This window comes from Odocoileus virginianus, chromosome 4 (genome assembly GCF_023699985.2).
Source record: "Odocoileus virginianus isolate 20LAN1187 ecotype Illinois chromosome 4, Ovbor_1.2, whole genome shotgun sequence".
Taxonomy (NCBI): domain Eukaryota; kingdom Metazoa; phylum Chordata; class Mammalia; order Artiodactyla; family Cervidae; genus Odocoileus; species Odocoileus virginianus.
The window spans coordinates 85,928,778-85,955,782 of record NC_069677.1 but is presented as its reverse complement, the minus strand read 5'-3'; the positions used below and the strand labels follow the sequence as shown (position 1 = coordinate 85,955,782).

The 27,005-nt window shown below is 50.0% G+C and overlaps 1 protein-coding gene across 3 annotated transcripts in view; it reads right to left on the bottom strand.

Annotated features, from left to right (window-relative positions):
* Positions 1-27,005, bottom strand: part of DOP1B (DOP1 leucine zipper like protein B) — a 125,372-nt gene that overhangs the window by 31,281 nt on the left and 67,086 nt on the right. For all 3 annotated transcript variants that reach the window (XR_011487420.1, XM_070466955.1, XM_070466956.1), the window contains exons 15-23: positions 25,502-25,773; positions 14,847-14,999; positions 13,660-13,760; positions 12,262-12,452; positions 8,058-9,660; positions 7,226-7,337; positions 6,203-6,391; positions 2,904-3,026; positions 1,353-1,487 (exon numbers count right to left, since the gene is read on the bottom strand). Coding sequence is in view for 2 of the 3 variants with exons in the window: in XM_070466955.1 (XP_070323056.1) it covers positions 1,353-1,487; positions 2,904-3,026; positions 6,203-6,391; positions 7,226-7,337; positions 8,058-9,660; positions 12,262-12,452; positions 13,660-13,760; positions 14,847-14,999; positions 25,502-25,773 (2,879 nt within the window). In the remaining variant the exon portion in view is untranslated. The remainder of the gene's footprint in view (positions 1-1,352; positions 1,488-2,903; positions 3,027-6,202; positions 6,392-7,225; positions 7,338-8,057; positions 9,661-12,261; positions 12,453-13,659; positions 13,761-14,846; positions 15,000-25,501; positions 25,774-27,005) is intronic.

The window sequence follows — 27,005 nt, the reverse complement described above, 5'->3', positions numbered from 1 at the left end:
CCCGACCAGGCACTGACCTGTACCCTGAGCAGTGAAAGTGGAGAGTCCTCACCACTGGACTGCCAGGGAAGTCCTGAGCCAGGCTCCTCTGAGCCCTTGTCGTGACCAAGCCTCAACCTCGGTCTACAAGGTTGTACCTTCGGCACAAACGATTCTGTCCACCCCACACACTAGGAGGCTTGAGCAAACACGACTACAGTTCCCAGCAGCTCAAGGCTGTGTCCTAGGGAGATGACCTCGACCCCCTTAAAATGAGAAAGAAAGCTCATGGCCTCGGAAGGAATCTGCTGTGTGTTCAGCCAAGTCCTGATGGGTTCCTGACCTCCCCTCCTTTGAGCATTTATTAGGAAAAGCTTATGGTTACAAATCCTTCCTCTGTCCCTCTGAGATGTGTATGCATCTCCTCCCAACCCGGGAATGTCTTTCCCAAGGACCTGGCAGCCATCCCTTTAAAATATCATCAAGAAAGACAGGGCCCCTGTCTCCCAGTCCCCTGGGGAGCATAGGAATCTACCTTTCACATCACAGTCAGTAACTATGGTCTAATTACATCCACTAAGCCCCTTTCCACTTGTTTGTAACTTTCCACTCCCCTGACTCTGCTGAAGCCCTGCTCCTTCACCCTTCCTATTCATCCTCCCCATAAAATACCCGCTCACCTCTGCACAAACTGGAACTGAGCACGCCTCTCCCTGCTACTGCCGTAGCTACTGAATGAAGTCGGTCTTTCTCACCTTTAACTAATATCCAGCTTTGCTTATCTTTGATGCTTTTTAGGCTGCCAGTTCCTGGAAGCCAAGTGCCATTTCTTCTTTCTAGCTTTATTCGATTTGGCGCGCAGTGGGCCCTTGATAAGAACCACTACCAGGGATTTCACTAGTGGTCCAATAGTTGAGAATGCAAGAGACGTAGGTTCGATCCCTGGTCTGGGGAACTAAGACCCCACCTGCCTCGGAGCAACTAAGCCTGTGCGCCGCAACTGCTGAGCCCAAGTGCCACAACTAGAGGGCCTATGTGTCCGCAACAAAAGATCCTGCAAGACGCAGTTAAGACCTGGGGCAGTCAAATACACAAACTACGCTGCAGAGAACAGAGCCACTACGGGCAGAGTGCTCTGGGGTGGGCTGGAAGGGTGGAAGCCGGTCCCCAATCTCAGGTGGTTCACACCTCAAGACGGGAGTCCATGGAGCACGTCTCGTGCATTTCCACAAGGCCCGGCAGGAACACCTCCGTTTTATGGCTCCTTGAATCCCCAGGTGCTCCTGTCTCCTTTGTTTCCTTCCCAGATGCCATCTACAAGATGTGGACTGGAGGAGTCCTGCGTTCATCCGAGGGCCCCCCGGGCTCCTGACCTCGTCCCCGTGGACCTGCGGCGGGTGCTTCACCACCTCCTTCACCAGGTGCAGCACGGAGTCCGTCTGCAGGGTGCTCAGCGCACAGATCAGATCCACGAGGGTCAGCTGGGACGTGCTGGCCGCTGGAATGATCTGCCGAGAAGAGGACCGTTCCTCGAGTGAGACAACAAAAATGAGGACTCCCAGAAAGCACTCTGTGATACTCGCTCCCGGAGGAAGAGATGTGTTTTAATCTTTCAAACGAATATTTAAAGGAATACTAGGTAAAGGACTGTATTGGTAGGAAGAAGAGTGAGGTTAAAAAGAAAAGCTTTTAATCACAGGAATGTAATCAGTATCTGATACAGATGAGGAATAAAAGGCACAGCCGGTGATGGGCAATCACTCTGGTCTTTATGTGTTCAAGCTGAGAAAGCGTGTTGGGAACAGATAGTATTAACTTGAAGGAAACAGGCTGATTACCAAGAGCCAGCCCCCAAAGCACGAGGAGAGTAAGCGGAACAGGAAAACCAGGTTCATGGGAGCTGGCCACGGAAGGGAAGTCCCGGCATGGGAGGTGTGTTTCGGTGATTGCAGTGGAGTTGGGGGCCTGCCCTTGGAAGCGTGAGGGTCCTCGCTGGGGAAGACCCCACAGGTGCTAAACTGGGTGGCCTGGCCCAGCAGCCTCTCACGCCTCCTTGGGTAATGGGGTCCACGCTGGGCACTGAGCCAGTGCCCGGGGGTGGGGCAGATGCTCTGATGGAGGCAGCGGGTAGGAACCTACACGGACAACGGGGGGAACTGAGTGTGAAGCCCGTGCTGGGTTTGCGGAAACAGGAGACCCAAGCTCCTGGCAGGACTTGTGATGGAGCCGTCCGTGGAGAACGCTTATGCAAAATGTAAACTGAAGTCTGGGCAGAGGAATGCGATGATTTCTTTACCATCACAAACGAGTATTATTCTTACAAATTAAAAAAGCCAAATGTCAACTGTGACTGTCAGTGGAGGTCAGCGACTGTGACAAGCATAGCCCTCTGGGGAGAGAGGCGGGGAATGCTGACGGGGGTGGGGAAATCCATGTGTGGGGACAGGGAACTAGGGAAAATCTCTATACCCTCCTCTCACTCTGCTGCGAACTTAAAACTGCCCTAGAAAAAGAAGGTCTCTAAAAAAAATTGGTTTAAAAAAAAAACCCAGAAAGCTTTTAGCAGGCTCTATAACCAGGGAGGGGCCCCCAGCGGTCCTCACGGGTAGGACGAGGAACCATTTCTTAAGCTGGGTGGCAGGTCCCCTGGTGGTGTTTTCCTTTGAAATGTACATGCTATAGACATTCTTGGAAGCAACTGCTAGACAGTAGATTAAAAAGAAAAGTACAATATACTCATCATAAGGTAGAAAGAGAAGAAAACAGAGGCTGGGTGGGCTCCACTCCCTCCCCCCACCTCGCTGCAACAGGCACAGCTAAGATGACGTCGCAAGTTTAACACAGGGGCCTGCCTCCCCTGGCGGCCTCTGGGGTCACCTCTGATCACAGGGGGCTGTCCGCGCAGCTTCCGTTTCCGGCTTTACCTTCGTTTTACTGTGGCGTTTCCCCTTCTTCCTGCTCCACACGGCTGCAACAGCTGCCATCAGCTGAACTCCAAGAGGCGCTGTCAACGGGTTCAAGAAGTCTAAAATTTTTTGTCGTATGGTCTTAAAAAAAAAACAACAACAGAAAACAGAAAAACAATGAGTGAGAGCAGGGTCAGGGCTCCCGTGGACCGCGCCCTTCACCACGAGCACCTGTGACCTTAGGAGCCTTTGTCATAGTGTCGCAGGCACTATGCTGGGGTCTGGGGGCGGCAGGGGCGGCGTTGGGGGGATGGTGTTGGTGCAGAGCACCTCCTGGAGAAGTTGGACAGGACGCGTGGTGGGCCGTCCAGGTGCACAAAAGGCGGAGGGGAGACTCCTGGGAAGTGATGGATACCACCTTCGAGCACACAGGAGCGGGGCAGGGCTCAGAGCAAGTCACCTGAGGTTTTGCAGACCCAGCGAGAAAGTGGGGACCCTGCAGGGAAGCCCCCAGCCACACTGGCCTCAACCAGTTCAGGGATGGCTTGTAAGCACCAGGAAGGATGTGCTTCAGTTTCCAGAAATATGTGCTATTTACCTAATTTTATTATGCAGCCAACTAAAAACAGACCCATGACACGGCCCGGGGACATCACTCGCCACCCTCCCCTTTGCTGTGCCTGGCTTTCTCTGCATTCCCGAAACCTCCGTGTTCCTTCCTTTGTGGATGCAGAGGGTCTCCTGACCTCTAACACACCCCTGGGAAGGCACACTCGCTCATTCTGGGTCTTGGCTCAGCTCCTCTGCTTCAGGAAGGCCTTCTTGACCCTCGGAGCAGGGGTCGCAGGCTGGCAGAGTGCCCTGCGTCTCTTTGCAGCGCTTCTCATCACTTTTTAAAGCGGATGGTTAATGTCTGTGCCTGCCAGGAAGACAAGGACTTTCCTCCTCTATCTTATCCGCTCGTGGACAGGCAGGGCCAGGTACACAGCAGCAGGCTCACATGTGCCTGTGGAATGAATGGATTTACCTTGGGCTTCCCCTGCTCCTTGCAAGAAAAGCTATGGCCAACCTAGACAGCACATTAAAAAGCAGAGACATTACTTTGCCAGCAAAGTTCCGTCTGGTCAAGGCTATGGTTTTTCCAGTAGTCATGTATGGATGTGAGAGTTGGACAATAAAGAAAGCTGAGCACCGAAGAATTGATGCTTTTGAACTGTGGTGTTGGAAAAGACTCTTGAGGGTCCCTTGGACTGCAAGGAGATCCAAACAGTCCAACCTAAAGGAAATCAGTCCTGAATATTCATGAGAAGAATTGAAGCTGAAGCTGAAGCTCCAATACTTTGGCCACCTGATGAGAAGAGCTGACTCATTGGAAAAGACCCTGATGCTGGGCAAGATTGAGGGCAGGAGGAGAAGGGGACGACAGAGGATGAGATGGTTGGATGGCATCACCGACTCAATGGACATGAGTTTGAGCAAACTCCTGGAGTTGGTGATGGACAGGGAGGCCTGGTGTGCTGCAGTCCATGGAGTTGCAGAGTCAGACCCGACTGAGCGACTGAACTGAACATCCCTGTCGCCTCTGCCTTTGCCTAGCATTACTTTAGATACAACTGAGCCGGGGATGGGGACGTCCTCTTCCTCCTATCATGGTTTCTGCTTGAGAGAGACCATGCAGGCCCCAGCTCAGGGCCTTGGGGCCTTCAGGGAGGGCTTGGGTTAAGTACTCAGTAAATGTTGTGTTGTTCAGTTATGTCCAACTCTTCGCGATCCCATGGACTGTAGCCCGCCAGGCTCCTCTGTCTATGGAATTCTCCAGGCAAGAAGACTGGAGTGGGTTGTCATTCCCTTTGCCAGGGGATCTTCCCAACTCAGGGATTGAACCCATGTCCCCTGTACTGAGCCACCTGGGAAGCCCCTGGAAACCCCCAATAAATGTCAGCCAGCACCACAACGAACTCTTCCATCAGTCCAGGGGGTAGGCTACTAGTGACAGGCTCATTTCACAGAGGAGGAAACCGAGGCTCAGGCTGAGCGAACCTTCTGGACCTTTTAAGAGATTAATTTTTAGGCTGAATTTAAGCAGGTTCCTATGGCAGATTCCCTTGGAGGTCATCCCTGGAACCGATAGAAAATTTTTGGAGGCTACCTGTGCCTCCCGGAACCTAAAAGCCCGCTGATCTGGGAGTCAGACTGCCTGGCTGACCACAGAAAAGAATCACATGCTCTCTCTACACCCGTCACCTGTCACCTGGGAATATAATAGCACCTGCCTTGCAGGTGAGGACTGAATACGCCAGTAAATAGAGAGTGCTCAGATGACGCCCAGCATCCTGTTTCCGGCGGAGGAAACAGCACACAGTGGTTTAATGCACATGCTCAAGGTCCCACAGAGCAGCTGAGCAGGGAGCCAAATCCAGGTGACCTGGGTCCCTGGGCCCTGACTGTTCTGCTCAACCCAGGCTGCCAGAAGCCAGCGGTAAGCCCTGAGGGCACATGCCAGCCATGCTCAGCGGACAGGAGACACGGCCGGACAACTGGGAGCCATGGGACATGGCGATCATAGACTGAGTTACGTGCCTGGGTGCCTCCCAGGGAGAGTCAAGGGTTTAACGTGGTGCGGGACCCTCTGGGGACTTCCTGGGACAGATCCCTCCCTGCTTGTTGTCTGCTGGCCTCTTGTTTGTGGAAAAGCTTTCGCCTCCCAGGCCTCCCCTGAGTCATCAATGCCTGGCTCAAGAATTGATGACTGCGGGGCTTTCCTGGTGGCTCAGCGGTCAAGCATCCAATGCAGGAGACAAGGTTCCAAGCCGTGATCCGGGAAGATCCCACATGCAACTCACTCAAGCAACTCACTCACTCCTTCTGCCACAACTACTGAGCCTGTGCTCCAGATCCCGGGAGCTGCAGCGACTGGAGCCTGCAAGCCAGAGAGTCCGTAGTCATGACAAGAGAAGCCATCGCAATAGGAGGCCCACATACCGCGATGAAGCATAGACACTGCTCCCCGCAACTAGAGAAAGCGCTTGCTGCAATGCACACCCAGCACAGCCAAAGATAATTTCTCTAAATAGCCAAAGAGGAAAAAATAAACTGAAAAGTACTCACAAAAGCCTTCTTCCCATGAATATAAGGCTTACTCTAATAAACAAACTGGAGATTCCTGTTTCCGGTTTACTTGTAACAGGACTTCTAACGTGGGTTTCTCTGGGCACATGGTCTTTGATTAAGTATGTATACACCCCTGCGTATTTTTATTTCTGGCGGGACAATGCAAGACAAAGGAAATCGTAAGCCCACAGAGGAAGCTCTCTCACTTTGGTGGTTTTAAAGTAAACGGAAGAGGATCCCTTCGTGGCTCCGAGGAGATCGACGGGTCTCTTCTGAGCCTCCTCCTTCCTGAGGACATTCCAGAGAAGGGCCATGGTGTTAACGATTCGAGGGAGCTCTTCCAGAATAGCATTCTTGGCATTCTTCAGATTGGTAGGGTCGGTCACAGCAGAGGTCTGAAAAACAGAGATGAACACATGTGAGACCCAGAAGCATTTCCCTTTCCACGAGGAACCTGGGGTTGGTGGATGGAGTCTGGGCTGGAGCACTGCCCAGGGCAAGGCCCACGGGTGGTCTAGAAATAAGATGCCTCCCTGAGCATTTAAACCCATGACTTCCCTTCAGAGAGGGATGTGTGTGAGTCTGAGGCTCATTACAAACTTTGCCAGTCCCTCAACCAAAGTACAAGCTCTGTTCTAAAATTTAATCCCAGATAGGGTAGAGTGTGCTTCCCTGGGGGCTCAGGTAGTAAAGAATCCGCCTGCATTGTAGGAGACCCGGGTTTGATCCCTGGGTTGGGACAATCCCCTGGAGAAGGAAACGGCTACCCACTCTAGTATTCTGGCCTGGAAAATTCCATGGACAGAGGAGCCTGGTGGGCTACAGTCCTTGGGTTCCATGGACCCCAAGAGTCGGACATGACTGAGTGACTTTCACTTTCTAGGGTAGAGTAATCAAGACATAAAATGCCTTTAAACTCCATAAAGTCAAGTAAAAAAAATATATGGAAAAAAGATCACATTCTGTGCCACACTGGGCAAGGGCTGAAGTTGCCCACAGAGTGACCAGTGAGAACAAAACCACATGTGTGTTACTTACATACATACATTTGCACATATACTTGAACACACTCTTGCATTATTTGCATATCTGTTATTTGGCATTAATATTGGCATACATGTCTGCATTACATACATACATACATTTCTTATTTGAAAACAGACAAAATCCCAAAGAAGACAAAACAATATATGAAAACTGCCTCGAACTTGGGAAAAAAAGCAATTTACCTTTTTGCTTTGGTTGGGTTGTTCCAAAAGACAGAAATGACTAATGGTTGTTAGGCCTTCCAACAGAGTGAGTGGATAATCCGGGGAGATGTTTTCCCTCTTGGAGGTTATGCTTTGGTGAAGAAACAAGAAACCAGTTTTGAGAATCTTTAAGAATGAAGCCAGAAAAGTTTTTAATCCTAAACAGAGAAACCACAGAGAAATCACCATCTTAAAACAAACTGGGGCTCTCATAATGAAACACCGCTGCAAAAATGACAGGCCTCTTTCAAGCTGTTTTACATTTATCTGGTCGCTTTGGAAAAATGTTTCCAGATGTTTTAGGATTTCTGTGCAGAGGATTCACACTTTTATTTCTGTTTTGCAAAAATAATGGAGACAGATTGACTTGTCCTACAACCCAGATCTGGCCTGGGTAGTCATATTGAATTAAAATTAAAGGAATCCACCTTCAGTTCCTTGTTATCCTCTCCTGACAATGCTACCTAGGTTTCTGATTAGGTTGAAATGACCCCCCAGCTGATGGCGAGGGCCAATCAGCCAGACATTGATGACAAAAGCTGTAATTAAAGCAGTAACAATGCCTCTTTCCAGGTGGCGCTAGTGGTAAAGAACCTGCCTGCCAACTCAGGAGACGCAGGAGATGCTGGTTCTATCCCCGGGTCGGGAAGATCTCCTGGAGGAGGAAATGGCAACCCACTCCAGAATCTCTGCCTGGAGGATCCCATGGACAGAGGAGCCTGGTGGGCTACAGTCCATGGGGTCGCAGAGAGTCAGACACGACTGAAGGGACTCAGCACACAAGTACCAGTTGCCTCACGGCTCACTGTACCTGATGGACAGCTTCACCGACTCGCTCTCATACTGCTTGACCAGCTCGTCCAAGTTTTTGCAGATCTGGACAAGGAAGGGTGTAACCGTCCAGCCCAGGGACCTTCCGAAGTACGGCAGGGAATGCGTGACCAGGCTGACCCAGGCCGGGTGCATGCCGTAGCCGTAGGCCGGCTGCAGGCCCCTGACCACGGCGGCCACCAGCAGCCCCTGCGAGGTGAGCGGGTGGGGCCGCACGTACTGCAGGGCGCTGATGGCCTGCTGGAAGCTCAGGGCCCGCCGCCACTCCCGGGGGAGGTCGGGCGGCTGCTCTGCCTCCTCGGGCGCCTGGCCCAGGTGGTGCTCCAGCACGATGAGCACCTGCAGCAGCTTCAGCAGCTCGATCTGCAGCGGGTGCTCGCTCCAGACCTGGCCCCGGCCCAGGTTGATGACGTGCTCCTCCAGCACGCCCTCCTCCGGCAGGGCTCCGCCCGGCGCACCCGTGGCCAGCCCGTAGCGCTTCTGGCTCGTGTACATGGAGGCGGACAGCGAGAGCAGGACGAACTCCTGGACCCGGCATCTCTGCAGCAGGCCCTGGATGAACTCCACGTTCCTGCCCTCGGCCGCCTTGGCCACCGACACCAGCTGCGTCATCAGCCTGATCAGCACCTCCACGCTCTTGACCTGCACGTCCCGGTTGCCCAGGACGTCCCGGTGCGAGACCCTCATGGAGCAAGGGTAGTAGCTTCGGAGGAAACTGAGGCACAGATAGGTGAGGAGCTCTATGAGCAGCGAGTGCGGGCACGCGCTGGAGGGCGGGCTCGGGAGCTTGCCGTAGAAGCTCTGGCCCCCCAGCGCCTCCTGGTGGCGGGCCAGGAGGTTGGAGATGAGGTTGAGGTGCGCCGTGGCGCTGGTGTCCACGCTGGTCCTGGACACGGCCTCGACGAACTCGCGCGGGTTGGTTTTGAGCACGGCCTCCAGCACCGAGAAGGCGTAGAGCACCCGCCGCGCGTCGTAGGGCTGCAGGTAGAGCAGGATGTGCGCGAACAGGGCCTCCAGCCTCGCCTGCCTCTCGCGCTGCTGCTTTCGCAGCCGGGCCGCCGTCAGCGCCTGGAGCTCCGCGGCCGCCTCGTCATCGCTGGACTGCAGCGACTCCGAGGCCTGGGTCCGGTCTGAGTCCGAGCGCACCAGGCACGTGGGGCCGCCCGCCTGCGGGCCGGGGGCCCGGGAGGCTGCGGCCAGGGGCGCGCAGCACTGCTCGCCGCCGCTCAGCTCCTGTGGGTCGTGCGCCGGCGAGGAGACGGAGGACGTGTTCTCGCTGCTGTCCGTGGCGCCGGAGGTCGTGTCCGCCGACTCGGTGCGCTCGCTGCCGTCCTCGGCCGCAGTGCGGGCCAGCCCGTCGGGCAGGTCCTCGAGGCGCGGGGGGCGGTCGTGCTCGTGGGGCTCGCCGCTCGCTGGGCGCGCCTCGGGCTCCGTCTCCACCTCGGCCCAGATGGCCTCGCGGTCCACCGTGGTGAGCTGGCTCAGGAGCGCGCCGTCTTCACAGCCGCCCTCCGGCAGCTCGGGTGCGTCCCAGGCCTCCGCGAACGAGGCTTGCTTTCTGTTGAGCCAGCGGTGCCAGTCTTCTGCAAGGGACAGAACGACAGACAGCTTGAGCACAGAAGGGTTAGTTATGACAGGCAGTTCCACGGTGATCTTGGTCTTAAAGGGAGGCAGGAAGATCAATTTTAGTAAAACGCTCCATGGGGGTGGGGAAAGGCCAAGACAAATTCTTGGCAATATCGTGGATGGGTTGGGATGATCCCCTGGAGGAGAAAATGGCAACCCACTCCGGTGTTCTTGCCTGCAGAATTTCATGGCCGGTTGAGTGGCTTTCACTTTCACATAGGGAATATAACCAATATGACATAGTAACTATAAATTGAGTATGCTTAGAGGCTCGGTCCTGTCTGACTCTCTGTGACCCCATGAACTGTGGCCCACCAGGATCCTCTGTCCTTGAAATTCTCCAGGCAAGAATACTGGAGTGGGCTGCCATTTCCTTCTCCAGGGGATCTTCCCCTCCCAGGGATCCAACCTGGGTCTCCCACGTTGGAGGTAGATTCTTCACCAACTGAGCCCCCAGGGAAGCCCATAAATGGAATGTAACCTTTAAAAATCATGGATCACTATGCTATCCACATGAAACTTGTGTAGCACTATAAATCAACAATACTGCAATAAAAAATAAAGCATAAAAAAACAACAAAACACAGCTCCTGTATGAAACGACAACACTGGAGTCTAGGTTACATTACAGATGGAAGTCAGACAAGCAAAGTGAACAGGTCTTTTAAAATGTTCAAGAAGCTGGATAATTTAGTTATATTATCATAGAAAATATAAATATACCAAGTTTAGGGGAAGGGTGATCTATAAAAATGCCTATTGTTTTCTCCCAGGACCTTCCTTTCAAAAAAAGGTACCCTAAAGAAACGTCAATAGAAGGTTTTTCAAAATTGAAAGGGTATTGCTGAGATGTGCTGTATAAAAACAAAGCATCCACAAAGTAAGAAGACTGAAACCTCATGGTGCAGGCATGCAGAAGGCTACTGCTGGGTTTTCTAAAGACACATCTACATGCACTGATATGGCGCAATGTCCAGATTATATTAAGTATTAAAAGAAAACAGCAAGCTGCAGAATCTTGCTGTTCAAAAAAGTCCACTTTTTACAGATACTCTTTTAAACACAATGCTTTAAAGTGCTCAGGGCTCTTAAAAAGGAGTGAAAAGCCAGATGTCTTCCGCACTGCCAAACATTTTTAATAGGCAGCTTTCAACAAATCTATTCCATGAACATTGAGCCAGGTTAGGAAAGAAGGAAGGATAAGATATTAGAAATATGAGCTTCCAGTTGTTCACAACAGTATTTAAAAATGAGATTTCCAAAGGACTACTGCAGTAGCAAGGAGGGGAAGTAGAACCCTTCAGGTGGTTCCCAGGGAGCGAACAGGGCAGAGAAGACACGTTTTTTTTCTTAACAGGCAGGCAGCATTAGACAGGAATTAGAAGACGCAGCAGGAAGTGCCCCGAGACCTTTAACACCCGACGAGCTCTAGTTTCTTGTTAAAGCAAAGAAATGCTTCAAAATTGAGCTGCCATAAATGAAGACCAAACTTTTATAGTTTACAGTTCTTTGTATTTTACTTTCTTGTAAGTGTGGAGTAATAAAATGCCTCCTAGTTTTCAGGCAAGGAACCTTGCAAAGAGAGGAAGCCACCTGGGAATCTTTGCTTATTTAGGTGTTGGGCTGCGTTCCTCTGTTAAGATGAGACTGACGAACACTGAGTATTTACAACCCACTAAGCTAAACAAACTAGTTAAAGTCTGTAAAGCCATTGCTTAGAGGACTAACTGCAGGAAATCATAAAATACACCTATTGTGCAAAGTGATGTTAGACCATAAACTGTACTAAGTATTAATCACTGAAATTGAAATCATCGGTTTCATTTCAGTCTTTCTTTTCTTTTTCTATCTCTATTCTTTAAAATTTAGTTAAAGATGCCTCTGAAAATTCTCAGAGCCCAGAGGTCTGTTTCTTCTTCTCTGATTTCAGGTTAAAGCTGGAAAGAACCTTGGAGAGCAGATAGAAACCACTTACCTTGTTGACGGTTCTTGAGCAGAAGTGATTTTTATATAGCAAGACTGATTAGCTTACATGCAGGTTTCGACACGCTCGATCATTCATACCTGGGAAAAACCTCTGCTCTCCCGTCCCAGGTCTGAGAAGAGCTAGTCTGCCCAGCCCAAAATGACCTTCACACCAGACCTCAGACTTCCTTCCTAAGTGAAGAGGTGGCCTTGGGGACCTTCAGATGGATGGTCTGTTTTTCTCTCCTACTACCTTGGATGCACCTGAATTGTTTTCTCCAGCAAAAGAACCAAGAATCAGCTATATTTATTGGAACATGGGTTGCTAGTATTTTCCTTTTTAATATAAAAAAGGATATCATATATTTTTCAGTGAAAACAACAAACCTACTACTGCATTTCGAAGTGCTGGTTCATCTGATCCGGAAATTTTAGGAGGCCCCACAAAGTACCTCCCCCAGCTTTCGAATCTGGCGAAACCATCCTGTCAGTCTGAGTGCCTTGACTGCGGCCCCAGGGCGGCAGGGAGGTCCTGGCTGCCCCTTCCCTCCCCCTGGGCCCAGGGTCCCCGGGCTCCCGCGCGGTGTACTCACCCGCCGAGTTCTCCCGCGTGAGGCAGTGGATGGCGGTCCGCTGGGTCTTTGGCTGCAGCAGGAGCAGGAGCACGGGCTCCAGGATGCGGGCCGCGTCACCCAGGGAGAGTGCCCGCACCAGCCAGCCCTGGGCGGCGGCCCCGATGGCCCCGTCCGAGCTGCCCAGGCTGTCCAGCACCATGAACAGGGACCTGCCGTGGGTCGGGGGGGTTGTGGATGCGCACCGTCAGGGTGCTCAGGACACCCTCGGGGAGCTCCACCCAGGGGGCTGGACTTGCATGCCCAGGCAGATGAGGACCACAAGGTCAACCCTGCTTCCAGCTAGGGTCACTGTTGCTGCTTTGTTGTTGAGTTGCTAAGTCAGGGGAGCTTTTAAAAATCCTGATGCCCCGGTCTCCTCACAAATGGGGGGGGGCGGTGGGGTGCATTAGGACCAGCTGGCATCTCTCCAAGGCTGCGTGTCTGACCCCACATCTAGGGCTCCAGGAACACGGTAAAAGCGAAAGTGAAGTTGCTCAGTCATGTCTGACTCCTTGTGACCCCACGGACTGTAGCCCACCAGGCTCCTCCGTCCATGGGATTTTCCAGGCAAGAATACTGGAGTGGGTTGCCTTTTCCTTCTCCAGGGGATCTTCCCGACCCAGGGGTCGAACCCAAGTCTCCCGCCTTGCAGGCAGACGCTTAACCCTCTGAGCCACCAGGGAAGCTTACAAGAAACAAGGTAAGGGATTTTTAAAAACCAATGTAGAACAGAGCATGCCTGTAATAAAATGCACGGTTCTGGGCATGAGACTGAGGACATCGCAGCCGCACACACCCAGTGTGGCCGCCACCCCAGTTAAGATCCATGTGCGTGCATGCGTGCTCTGGTGTGTCCGACTCTTTGCAACCCCGTGGATGGTAGCCCGCCAGGCCCCTCTGTCTATGCGATTTCCCAGACAAGAATACTGGAGTGGGTTGCTTTGTCCTTCTTCAGGGGATCTTCCCGACCCAGGGATCGAACCTGCATCTCCTGCACTGACTGGCAGGTGGATTCTTTACCACCGAGCCACCAGGGAAGCCTGGCCAAGATTTACCCCTCCTCGTCTTCCTACCAAGCCCCCTCGGGGAGCTTGTTCTGCCGGCTCCTCAGGTAACTCCGAGGCACGCGGGGCTTCCTCCTTCCATAATCAAGGCAAGAAACCCCCTACCAGTTATTCACACCTGTCTGGCCTGAATTCACTGAGGGGATCCCAGGAATCCTTGCTCCGCATCAAGAACACAGGGGCTGAGGGGCTTGGTTTCCACTTCATGCATCTCCCCGAGCCCAGCCTGGCATGCTGACCCAGCACCTTCCCAAAGTGTCCTTTTCCTTTAAGAGTAAAGTTATTTAAAAAAAAAAAAAGAAGCCCCCATCACCTGTCAAAGGAGCGATTGTGAGACGTCACTCTGCTGCCCTGGATCTCTCTGGTCAGGTGCCAGATGACAGAAAATCGAAACAGAGCTTCCAACCTGGTTCCCTTGAACAGGAGAGAAAACGTGAGTGAGGCGCCTGGTTTCTGTCTTAACAGAACGCATTCTCGGGGCAGCAAGCCCTGTTTAAATGACAAATGAGAACTCAGCGGAAAGACAGCAGGCAGGGCAGAGGTGCCCAAGTTAAAGGGCCTGGTGTCCGGCGGAGCAGGGAGGAGGAGGACCCCGCTCCTCGCCCTCCTTGCTGTGGACGCGCTCTCGGGGCAGTCCATGCTCCAGACTCCACGACCACTGGAGTCCAGGGCCACGGCCAGGTCTGCGACTGGGGAAGAAAAAGGGCATGGCCTCCTTGTGGCCTCTGGCAGTGTCATCCCCAGCCTCTGTGGCACCAGTTTCATGGAAGACAACTTTCTTCCATGAACTGGGGTTGGGGGATGGTTTCAGAATGATTCCATGATCACTGACAGTTATCGTGCCCTTCATTTCTCATCTAATACCACCGCTGATATCACAGGAGGTTCCCATCTGCAGCCTGAAGACTGGGGACCCCCGGCTTAGAGGACAGGACCTGACGGCAGTGCAGAGCCAGGGCTCCGGGGGTGACACGGTCTCTGCAGCTGCCTGCTTCACCCAGAGCTCTGGGGGCCCTGCAAGCATCACGGGAGCCTGGGCAGATGTCCCTGGTAAGCTTTAATACGACACACGGGGTGGCTCACGCTTCTGTAGGCCTTCCGGTCCTGAAATTATTGATGTATTGAAATGCTGCTGAGGCAACACACCTGTCCGTTAAACAGGATGTCCACTGCGCCCCAGAAGACTCCTGTCGGATACAGGTGAGTCTGCCTGAGGGCTTCCTTGATAGCTCAGATGGTAAAGAATCCGCCTGCAATGTGGGAGACCCAGGTTCGATCCCTGGGTCGGGAAGATCCCCTGCAGGAGGGCATAGCAACCCACTCCAGTATTCTTGCCCGGGAAATCCTCATGGCCAGGGGAGCCTGGCGGGCTACAGTCTGTAGGGTCGCAAAGAGTTGGACACGACTGAATGACTAACACATGCTGCCACGTGACACCTGGGCGGGGGGCGGGGTGTCAGGACTGGGGTCAGATGGGGGTCGCTGGCTGCAGAGACTCACCTTGTCGGGGTTCAGGAGGGCATGGCAGATGATGTCCTCGCAGATGTTGGCCGTGGGGGCCAGGCAGTGCAGCCGGTAGAACAACTCCACGCATGTGACGTGATGCTCCCGGGTCTCCTTGTTCAGCTGATTCCAAAGCACACGAGCTACCCTCTGGACGGAGGGGAGACAGCGTGAACACCGGCAAGTCCTGCCCCTTTCCTCCTTTGGCAGGCCGGTCCGGCCCCCAGCTGCCGGTTCCTGCCTACCTTTGCTATGTGAGCATCCTTAATACACAAAGAACCACCACCGCCAGGTGAAATGAACCACATCACAGGCCCCTCAGGAGCCACCGGGCGAGGGTAACGGCACAGGTGAAATGTGGGGATCGCCCACCTGGGACGCTCTAGCCCAGATCGCCACGTTCAGAGGGGAATCACCTGGCAGCAAGCACCTGTCGATGATGGAGACGTCCCCTCAACTAGCACACACCAAAGCTCCCCACCTGCCAACGCTGGGGTGCCAGGGTCACACCCTCTAGGAAGTTTGGGGGCGATCTGTGGTGGTCGCTGTCCTGGGGTAGACACCCTAGCACCCTACCACTGGTGGTTGGCTCAAACTGGTGTTCAGCTTTAATCCCACAAATTTGCTTGTTCCCATTTCTATGCTCAATGCTGTAGCAGAGGCCTGGCTTATCTTCGGGGCCCAAACTGTATCCCAGGATCAAGTCCTTCATCTCCTCAACTCCGATCTCAGCTCTTTAAACATATGACGTCTGCGAGTGGCTGCAGCCCCTTCCCAAGTTCCCGGGGACACCAGTTGGACCAACCGGGGTGAGACTCAGAAAGAAGGCTGGTCCCACTCCTAGGAGGGGGAATTTCTAAAGGCATTTTTTGGGGGGTCATGGAAAAAGATGATGTCTGACAGATTATGATGTTTTAAGACCTACAAGAACTTCTTTTGACTCGTTTATTTCTGAGCCTCCCTGGTGGCTCAGGTGGTAAGGAAATCACCTGCAGTGCAGGAGACATGGGTTCGATCCCTGGGTCGGGAAGATGCCCTGGAGAAGGAAATGGTTACCCATGCCGGTGTTCTCACCTGGACAGAGGTGAGACTGTCATCAGCTGCAGATGACAGAGGTGAGACTCTGCCATCCCATGGACAGAGGAGCCTGGACGGCTACAGTGCATGGGGTCGCAGAGAGTCAGACACGACTGAGCCACTAACACATTTCTGTTTGATAAAACTCTTCTTTGCACAGATCAAATTAACCACTGACTGGCCTAAGTCCCTAACCATTATTTATTTTTTACTTAAGGAAATGTGAGTTCCAGTTATCAAGTTACACATAAACTTCATACAAAAAACTTCTGTCAACTACAAATTGACACTTGCCAAGAGCATCGCCAGCGACAGAACAAGGGCATTTGCCACCTGCCTCTCCGGAGACTGAGCTCTGTGCTGCTGCAGCCGCTGACCCTCAGGACTGCGGGGTGGATGCGGGGACTCTGTGCTCCAGGGAGTCTGGTGGGACAGGTCTTTAGATAGATATTTTCAAGAACTGACTTCAGGATCCCCACCTTTGCATCTCTTCATATCTAGAAAGGGCTTTCCCTGATAGCTCAGCTGGTAAAGAATCCACGTGCAATGCAGGAGACCCCGGTTCGATTCCTGGGTTGGGAAGATCCGCTAGAGAAGGGATAGGCTACCCACTCCAGTATTCTTGGGCTTCCCTTGGGGCTCAGCTGGTAAAGAATCCACCTGCAATGCGGGAGACCCAGGTTCGATCCCTGGGTTGGGAAGATCCCCTGGAGAAGGGAAAGGCTACCTACTCCAGTATTCTAGCCTGGAGAATTCCATGGACTCTATAGTACATGAGGTCGCAAAGAATTGGACGTGACTTTCACTTTCATATCTAGAAAAGCACTAAATCCCTTCATGGTTACATCAGCTCCTCCTGACTAGCAGAAAATCTCTTGTAAAGTAAGCACTTCATTGCATTAAACTCTTCCTTCACTGAAATCTTATATATTGACCTTCTAGGAAGGACTAATGCTGAAGCTGAAACTCCAATACTTTGGCCACCTGATGCGAAGAACTGACTGCTTGGAAAAGACCTTGATGCTGGGAAAGATTGAAGGTGGGAGGAGAAGGGGATGACAGAGGATGATATGGTTGGATAGCATCATCGACTCGATGGACATAAGTTTGAGTAAGCTCCGGGAGTTGGTGATGGGTAGGGAGGCCTGGTGCGCTGCAGTCCATGGGGTCACAGAGTCGGACATGACTGAGCAACTGAACTGAACTGAAGGTTTAATATAAATTAAATATTGTTATACCTTTTACAAGTTGGTCAGCAAGGAAAGAACCTCGAGTGAAGAAACTTCTAAAAGAATGTAAATGAGATATGAGGTTTTAGATAAACTTTATTAAGAATAATTATGCTTCAGGAATGTCTAAAACAGTCTCTCCAGATAGGAGTAACTTATATGTCTAGGGTTTGTGCTAAACTAAGTGATGAAAGTTTATTGAATAGCTAAGATGGTTGGATGGCATCACCGATTCAATGGACATGGGTCTGGGTGGACTCTGGGAGTTGGTGATGGGCAGGGAAGCCTGGCGTGCTGCAGTCCATGGGGTCGCAAAGAGTCAGACACGATTGAGTGACTTAACTGAAGTCATTTTCAGATAAAATAAAGTAGTCCCTTTGCCTTCAGTCCCTAGGGCAAATTTATGTGTAAGATGCTCCATCTGGAAGGTTTAAAGTTTTTTTGGAGGGTTTTTGAGACTTGATCACAAAAAACACGCCTGCCCATTCATCATCTTTGCCTTCTCAGTCCCTATGCCCTGGACATTTTCTTAGTGGCTGGCAATCTGCCATTACTACTTAGCAAGGGCAGGGCACTCTTGGGACATCTGACCTTACTCTTGTTGGCACTGTAGGCAGAATGAACGTTGGTATGTAAGCTGTTCCATGGGAACAAGAAAAAGGCTAGAGGATCTGGAACCAGCCCGAGGCCTGGAGTCTGAGAACCTGGGGCGCACCCTGGCTATCTGTATAGGTTACTTTACCATCTCTAGTTCCAGCATCTCAATGCAGGTAGGCTTCAGCCCTGCCTCGTTCTTGAGAACCTGGTAACATTAATATATAATGTATGCTCCAGTGCTTGGCAAGCAGTACATGCTCAGGTACATACTAAATCTGAATAAAAATAAAAATCAAGGCTTCAGAAAGAACTCATAAAAGCATACCCAAACAAGAGCAAAGTACTGAGTGCTATCATTTTTATTCTATTAATAGCCTTCCAAGAATTCATGGATGAAATTTTTTCTGCTTTTTTCGTCTCTGTGCCTATGATGGAGCTTTGCCAAACTCTGTGATGTATGCAGGACCAGGAAAAAAGATTTGCCCAGTCGCTGTGGTTCCAAGTTTTACAGAGTCAAGATCTATACTGTTACTCAACTTTGGTAGGAAGGAAGACAGGAAGAACGAGGGGCAAAAGCTGAAGAACAACTAAATCCAGGATCTGCCAGGACCCAACATCATAAATGGGGCTAGACTGAACAAACCATGGACCCTCTCCCAGTGAAAATTATAGAAAAAGAAAACAGCCAGCCATTTAGAGTTGCTGGACATCATCCTAAGGGCATTCAAGAAATGAGGAAAAACTCAAGAGAATCTACGAAAATTCCAGCACAAGAAGCAACAAGTCTATGGCACTTCAACTACGACCTGCCCACCTCTCAATCCAGCTTGACTTGATAGGGGGTGGCCAGGAAGATGGGCCTCCCTTCCTCCCAGCTCCCCAGCTAATAAGGCTTCTGCATCTCCCTGGGAGGAACAGGCCTCCAGTATTTTACTCCTCTGCCCTGGCTCTTGGGTGGAGGCTCTATCCAAGCATAGCAGGCTAAGAACAGGAGGGTTTGGATCATTCATGAGGAGAGGAAAAGACGCACACCCAGAAGACCAGAGACTACCACCCCGCCAGGAAATCACACCAAGAGAAGCAGACAACTGACGCAGTTACAGCTCTTCCTGCACAACAGGATTCAGAGATTTTGCCCAGGGGGACAGGCAGGCCACAAAACAGAGTTGCACAGCTCTCTGTAAGGGAACAGAGTGTAGGATAAGGTCAAGCCTAGGAGTGCTCTCAGAAATAACAAGAGATTTTAATGGTAAGTAATTAAGAGGAGGCTGTGAGCTCCATGATAGCAACAAGCTACACCACAGGCCAGCTCATTTACCGGAAATAAACAGGGACACATCTTATCTTAATATCTTATTAAAGTCACTCAGTCCTGTCTGACTCTTTGCAAATGCATGGACTATACAGTTCATGGAATTCTCCAGGCCAGAATACTAGAGTGGGCAGCCTTTCCCTTCTCCAGGGGATCTTCTCAACCCAGGGATTGAACCCAGGTCTCCCGCATTACAGGTAGATTCTTTACCAGCTGAGCCCCAAGGGAAGCCCAAGAACACTGCAGTGGGTATCCTATCCCTTCCACAGTGGGTCTTCCCCACCCAGGAATTGAACCAGGTCTCCTGCATTGCAGACAGATGCTTTACCAACTGAGCTGTCAGGGACACAGAGAGCTACGAAAAATCCTCCTATGTCAAAACAAATCTCTAAGACTGGCCTCAAAATACTACTTGAGACAGGGACCTCCCTGGGGGCCCAGTGGTTAAGAATCTGCCTTCCAATGCAGGGGGTGTGGGTTCATCCCTGGGTAGGGAAGTAAGATCCCACATGCCACAGGGCAAGTCAGCCTGCACACTGCAAAGAGAAGCCCACACATCACAACAGAGATCCTGCATGCCACAACTAAGACCCAACACAGCCAAAAAGATAATATAGTTCTATACACACACACAAATAAACGAACATTAAAAGAAAAAACCTACCTGAGTCAAGAGTATAAACTGGATCAGGCTGTGGAGTAATTTGTGCCCTGGGGAATTGCTAAAAATAATAGAGCCATCATCCAGTGATTAGTGGAGCCTAATATCTGGGTGTGATACCAACAGAGTTTAACAGAAATCAGGGAAAGTCAATGAAAATCTTGCTAAAATCACCATCATCTCAAGAGTGGCTGCGCATTCCGAAGGCGGCAGCCTCCAAGGAGCAGCAGCAAATGCCTCACCCTGCAGGGGAAACTAAAACAGTCAAGTCACTGAACAAACAAGAGAGACAACAAGTCACTGGTGGAGTTGGAGGGAGATGCCAGAACACAAAGCCTTCAATCAAGGTTACAAGACAGGGCAAAGATGCAAGAAAATATGACCCACGCGCAGGGATTAAAGAAGCAGACAGTACAAGCCAAGAGAGGAACCAGATTTAACAAAGACTTCAAAGGAGCCATTATAAATGTGTTTGAATAGCTAAAGGAAACCATGGTCAAAGAAGAAAAAAAAATATGATGACAATGCCTCATCAGATAGACGATAACAATAAGAAGTTAGAAATTATTACAAAAAAGAAACTCTGGAGTTGAAAGTACAATAACAAATGAAAAATTCACTAGAGGGGGCTCAACAATTTACTTGAACTAGCAGAAGAGTCAATGAAAAAGACTGATAAAAATCATGAAATCTGAAGTATATAGAAAAAAAAAAGAAAAATGAATAAAGCCTTAGAGAAACATGCAGAACACCATTAAGGGCACCTGCATACACGTAAGTGGAGCGCGGGGCCGGGAAAAAGAAATGAGCAGGAAAAATATTTAAAGAAATAAGGGCTGAAAACTTCCCAAATTTGATGAAAAATCTCTATCTACATATCCAAGAAGTTCAATGTATTCCAAGAAGGATAAATACAAAGAGATACACACCCAGACACATCCTAGTGGAATGACAAAGGACAGAGAAAATCTTGAAAGTAACATGAAAGAACTGATTTGATAATTTACAAGCAAACCCCTGTAAGGTAACAGCCAACTTTTCATCAGAAACAAGGGAAGCCAGAAGACTGGTGGATGACATATTCAAACAATTAATTCAAATGTACGTTCACTCAAACATTTAGCTGAGCATTTGTTATGGATTACTAAACAAGTGCTGCTTTAAATATTTTATAATCAAGTGTATGTGGAAAAGATTAAAGTGGGCTTATTCTTATATTCAACGTGTTGAAAGACAAAAAAAACCAAACAAACATGATCTTATATCCCATAAATCTATCTTATATAAAAGAAAGAAAAATAAAGACATTTCCAGATAAAGAAAATCTAGCAGATTTTGTTACTAGCAGCCCTACTTTACAAGACTAATGGAAAAGTTCTTCAGGGTGTAAATCATTGACCCAAGACAGTTATCTGAATCCATACAAAAAGAAAAGAGCATCAGAAACAGTAATTATGTAATTATAAAGAGACAGCATGAATGCATATTCCTTCTCTTCTCTTCTTACAAATAATTTTAAAAACCAGTTGCATAAAACAATAGGCGCACACTGCACTGCCAGTCCCATCACTTGTGGAGATGTATTTTACAACAGTACAAGCGAAGGTGGACTGGAGTAAAGAAACAGTACCAGACGTGAACTTGGACCCACAAGTGAGGAGAGCCAGAGCGGGGACACACAACAACAGTCTTGTTCAAAATCTGGAAAGGAGTACGTCAAGGCTGCATCTTGTCAACTTGCTTATTTAACTTACATGCAGAGTGTGAAAGCGTCAGTTGCTAGGTCACGTCTGACTCTCTGCAATCCCATGGACTGTAGCCTGCCAGGCTCCTCTGTCCACAAAATTCTCTAGGCAAGAATACTGGAGTGTGCTGTCATGCCTTCCTCCAGGGGATCTTCCCAACCAAGGGACTGAGCCTGGGTCTCCTGCATCTCAGGCGGATTCTTTACCGTCTGAGCCACCTGAGAAGCCCTACATGCAGAGCACGTCATATAAAACGCCGGGCTGGACGAACCTTAGGATGGAATCAAGATTGCTGGGAGAAATATCAATAACCTCAGATATGCAGAGGACACCACCCTCATGGCAGAAAGAGAAGAGGAATTAAAGAGCCTCCTGATGAAGGTGAAAGAGAGTGAAAAAGATGGCTTAAAGCTCAACATTCAAAAAACGAAGATCATCGCATCCGGTCCCATCACTTCATGGCAAACAGATGGGGAAACAATGCAAACAGTGACAGACTTTATCTTCTCGGGCTTCAAAATCATTGCAAATGGTGACTGCACCCATGAAATTAAAAGATGTTTGCTCCTTGGAAGAAAAGCTATGACCAACCTAGACAGCATACTAAAAAGCAGAGACAAAGGTCAGTTTGCTGACAAAGGTCCATCTACTCAAAATTATGCTTTTTCTAGTAGTCATGTATGGATGTGAGAGTTGGACTATAAAGAAAGCTGAGCACCGAAGAATTGATGCTTTTGAACTGTGGTGTCGGAGAAGACTCTGGAGAGTCCCTTGGACTGCAAGGAGATCCAACCAGTCCATCCTAAAGGAGATCAGTCCTGGGTGTTCACTGGAAGGACTGATGCTGAAGCTGAAGCTCCACTACTTTGGCCACCTGATCCAAAGCACCGACTCACTGGGAAAGACCCTGATGCTGGGAGAGATTGAAGGCAGGAGGAGAAAGGGATGACAGAGGATGAGATGGTTGAATGGCATCACCAATTCAGTGGACACAAGTTTGAGCAAATTCCAGGAGATTGTGAAGGACAGGGAAGCCTGGCATGCTGCAGTCCATGGGATCACCAAGAGTCGGACACAACTAAGCAACTGAACAACCAAACTCTATGCATATATACTTGTTTTCCTTTCCTTTACCAAGTTCTTAAAATATCGTAAGATTATACAGCCACATCTTGTTCAGTTTATAACATACCTAGATGTACTATGCATAATAACAGCAGCACAAGAAAGGGAAGAGGAGCAGAGCTATTCAAGAGGTGAAGAAGGGTCAAGCCAGTCAGTCATGTCTGACTCTTTGCGACCCCATGGACTGCAGCCTGCCAGGCACAGGAATTCTACAACTCCCAGGAATTCAGAATGGAAGTGAAGTCAGTTCTGATAAGATGCACGCGGTAAACCTTAAGAGTACTAACCACTAAAAAAAAAAAAAAACTCCAAAAATACATTGAAAAAAAACCAATAAGGGGATTAGAACATTACACTGGAAAAGAGCACTTAAAGAAAAAGAACATAAAAAAGGGGAAACAGGTGGGAAAAAAAAATCACACATAGAAAACAAGGAAAATGGTATATTTCTATGAATATAGTAAAAACCACTGAATTGTGTACTTGAACTGGGTGAATTATATCTAAATAATGCTGTTAACAAAAAAAAAAAAAAAAGGAATTTCCCTGGTGTTCCAGTGGCTAAGCCTCCACACTCCCAATGCAGGGAGAGGGGGGCCCAGGTTTGATCCCTGGTTAGGAAAGTAGATACTATATGTGACAACTAAGACCTGGCACAGCCAGATAAATAAAAAAAAAAAAAGGTGGGGGGAGAGGGCAGAACCAAGCTGGAGATGGCTTCAGCTACATGACTTGCTTGAGGAGAGGTCAACCCAATAGGTAAAAGCTAGCCCACTTCAACAGCCGTTCAGAGGATGGGCTGTCAAGTCCTCAAAGGAGAGTTTACTTCCCGCACCTCACATAAAGCATCGAGAATCTCTCTTCCTCAGGGTCTCCGAGTTTGCAGGGCATTTGGCGCCCCTCCTCCCCTCAGGGGAAACGCGTTCCCCCTAGAGGCCCTGGTGAGTGACCCTGTCCCTGTCTACACCGCATGACCACTCTGCCCTGGCCTGGATCACTGTTGTGGTGGACTGGACAGCAGAAGCCGCCTGACCCAGGCGTGCCCTGCCGACTGCCTATTTAAGAGCCTTGAAAGGCTAGCTCGGAACTGTGAAAAAGAGATGCCAGTGTCATTAGCTCTGACAACCAAGCTTGAGGGTCTTGAGGCTGACTGAAGGTCAAGTGACAAGCAGGTTAGGTCCTGGCTGGCAGGGAGACGTGGACAGGAGCCTTGGGCTCTGACAGCTCCCCAGGTGAGGCCCGTGAGAGCCAGCGGCATTCCACTCCCAACCCTGGCCTTGCATGGGCTCCATCTTTATAATAAACCTCAGTTTTGTTTTGTTTTTCATGAGCTAGCTGGAATAGCTTTCAGCTTCTTGCAGTTGATTGAGCCCTATAATACCTTTTCTTACTCTGTCCCCAAGGAAGATGGACAACAACTGCTCGCCATCTTCAGCAATAATCTTTCTCACATTTGACAAGTACTAAGCTTTCCTAAGAGGAAGAGATGGTTGGAGGGCATCACCAACTTAATGGATATGAATTAGAGCAAGCTCTTAGCAGAGACATTACTTTTCCAACAAAGGTCCATCTAGTCAAAGCTGTGGTTTTTCCAGGAGTCATGTATGGATATGAGAGTTGGACTATAAAGAAAGATGAGTGCTGAAGAATTGATGCTTTTGAACTGTGGTGTTGGAGAAGACTCTTGAGAGTCCCTTGGGCTGCAAGGAGATCCAACCAGTCCATCCTAAAGGAAATCAGTCCTGAATGTTCATTGGAAGAACTGATGTTGAAGCTGAAACTCCAATACTTTGGCCACCTGATGCGAAGAAATGACTCATTTGAAAAGACCCTGGTGCTGGGAAAGATTGAAGGCAGGAGGAGAAAGGGATGACAGAGGGTGAGATGGTTGGATGGCATCACCGACTCAATGGACATGAGTTTGAGTAAACTCTGGGAGATGGCGATGGACAGGGAGTCCTAGCGTGCTGCAGTCCATGGAATCGCAAAGAGTCAGACATGACTGAACAACTGAAGTTTTCCTTGAGGCTAAATAACCTCAAAGCCTCAAATCTCACAAAGTGGGACAGAGTTTCTTTTTCTGTGTATTTAGATAAGTTAGCAATTCTTACTTATGGAGTAAGTCAGCCTAAAACTGAACACAAATATTACTGAACACTTGCTGCGGGGCCAGAAACTGCCAGGAGCTGGGGTTTCTGCTAAGTCACTTCAGTCGTGTCCGACTCTGTGCGACCCCATAGACGGCAGCCCACCAGGCTCCCCTGTCCCTGGGATTCTCCAGGCAAGAACACTGGAGTGGGTTGCCATTTCCTTCTCCAATGTATGAAAGTGAAAAGTGAAAGTGAAGTCGCTCAGTTGTGTCCAACTCTTAGCGACCTCATGGAGTGCAGTCTACCAGGCTCCTCCACCCATGGGATTTTCCAGGCAAGAGTACTGGAGTGGGGTGCCATTGCCTTCTCTGAGGAGCTGGGGTTAGAGACAGACAAAGCAGCCCCAGGTCTCCAGCCACCTGCTCTGGCTGCTACGCAAGGCACCATATTCTTTGTCATCACCACCAAAACCTTAGGCCTTCCCAGGTGGCGCAGTGGTAAAGAATCCGCCTGTCAATGCTGGAGATGCAAGACATAACAGGTTCAATCCCTGGGTTGGGAAGATCCCCTGGAGAAGGAAATGGCAACCCATTCCAGGCTTCTTGCCTGGAGAATTCCATGGACAGAGGAGCCTGGTGGGCTACAGTCCATGGAGTCACAAAGAGTCAGACATGACTAGGCAACTGAATGCATACACGTGCACACACACACACACATCCACCCACCCCACCCCCAAAACTTCAGGGACAACTTCAAAGAAAGAGTCTGCGAAGAAGGTCTCAGGGTCCCAGCCTTCCTCTTCCTGGTGGGAAATACCTGATAGAAGTCTGTTTTCTCTGCAATGACTTTCAGTATTCCTGGAGCTATGGGAGGAACCGTCACCATCTGCAGCTTGCCGAAAAATGGGTTGTATCCGGAGCTTTTATAGCGTTTCATCTTGTCTTCGATGACGAGGGCGAGGGACTGGGAGTGGTTGATCACTTCGAGCAGGGTGGAGATGGCCACGTTCTGGAGGTAGTAGTCAGTTACACAGCAGCAGATGGTCATCAGGGACTTCAGCCAAGGTGGAAAACCGGAATCGCCTGCTCCTGAAAGGATGACAACCAGAGAGGATGAAGACACACAAAAACCTCTCAAGACTGGCTCACTAGCCAGCGGCCTCTAAGACCTTCCAATCCAGGAGGCCACCTGCATAGCAGTGTGATAACCTCCCGGTGGTGACACAGTCCACTGTCCCCATTCAGGGCCAGGGGACCGATGAGACCAAAGTCATGTGCTAACAGACTGTTCAAGTTCTGCAAATGTCACTCTTGGGGCTTTGAGATGATTCAAAACATGCTTCTCTTGTTTAAAAATTTTGTCAATGATGGAACTTTCCCGGTGGTCCAGTGGTTGAGAATCTGCCTGCGGCACAGGGGGCACGGGTTGGATCCCTGGTCTGCGAAGATCCCACATGCCTTGAGACAACTAAACCTATACCCTACAATGACCGAAGCCTTCGCGCCCTGGAGCCTGCGCTCTGCAACAAGAGACGCCACCGCAACGGGAAGCCTGTAGGCCACAACTAGAGGGTAGCCCCTACTCACCACAGCTAGAGAAAGCCCTTGAGCAGCAATGAAAGGCCCATGCACCGTAACAAAGACCCAGTACAGCCACACACAGACACAAAATGTAAACACAGTAAAATCTGAATGAAAATACTTGTAAAATTTACATATAGGAAAAGTTACACTTGTTGGTGCGGAGCTCGAACGTGTTTTCAGAGTTCTCTTGGTGGTAGGGCGCATGGCATTAGCTTTACAAGAGGCTAAAAATATAGTGAAGATATCAATTCTAAATGCATTTCTTCCAAGTATACTGTCATCTGCAGCTCTGGAGTCAAGAGACACATTGCATGGAACGTTTAATAGAGGTGATAATGAGAGGGGAAATCTTCACCCTCAGCTCCTACCAACTTAATCACTCTTCTTTTCTTACACCTTCCCCTTGATCCTTTTTTCTTTAAAGTCTTCACTGCCTGCAATGGACTCAACCGCATGTGCTCAAAATTCACATGCAAATGCCCCAGCTCCCCAGGGTAACAGTATTTGGAGGGGGTGCCTGGGTCTAGATGAGGTCCTGAGGGGTGGCCGACATGATGGGATTGGAGCCCTTATTAGAAGACACCAGAAAGACCCCCTACACGCCCCCACACACATCCCAGGATGTGAACATGTGAGAAGGTGGCAGTCTGTAACACAGGGACGGGTTCTCACCAGACGCCGACCATGCTGGCACCCTGATCTCAAACTTCTAGACCCAGAGCTGTGAGAAAACACAT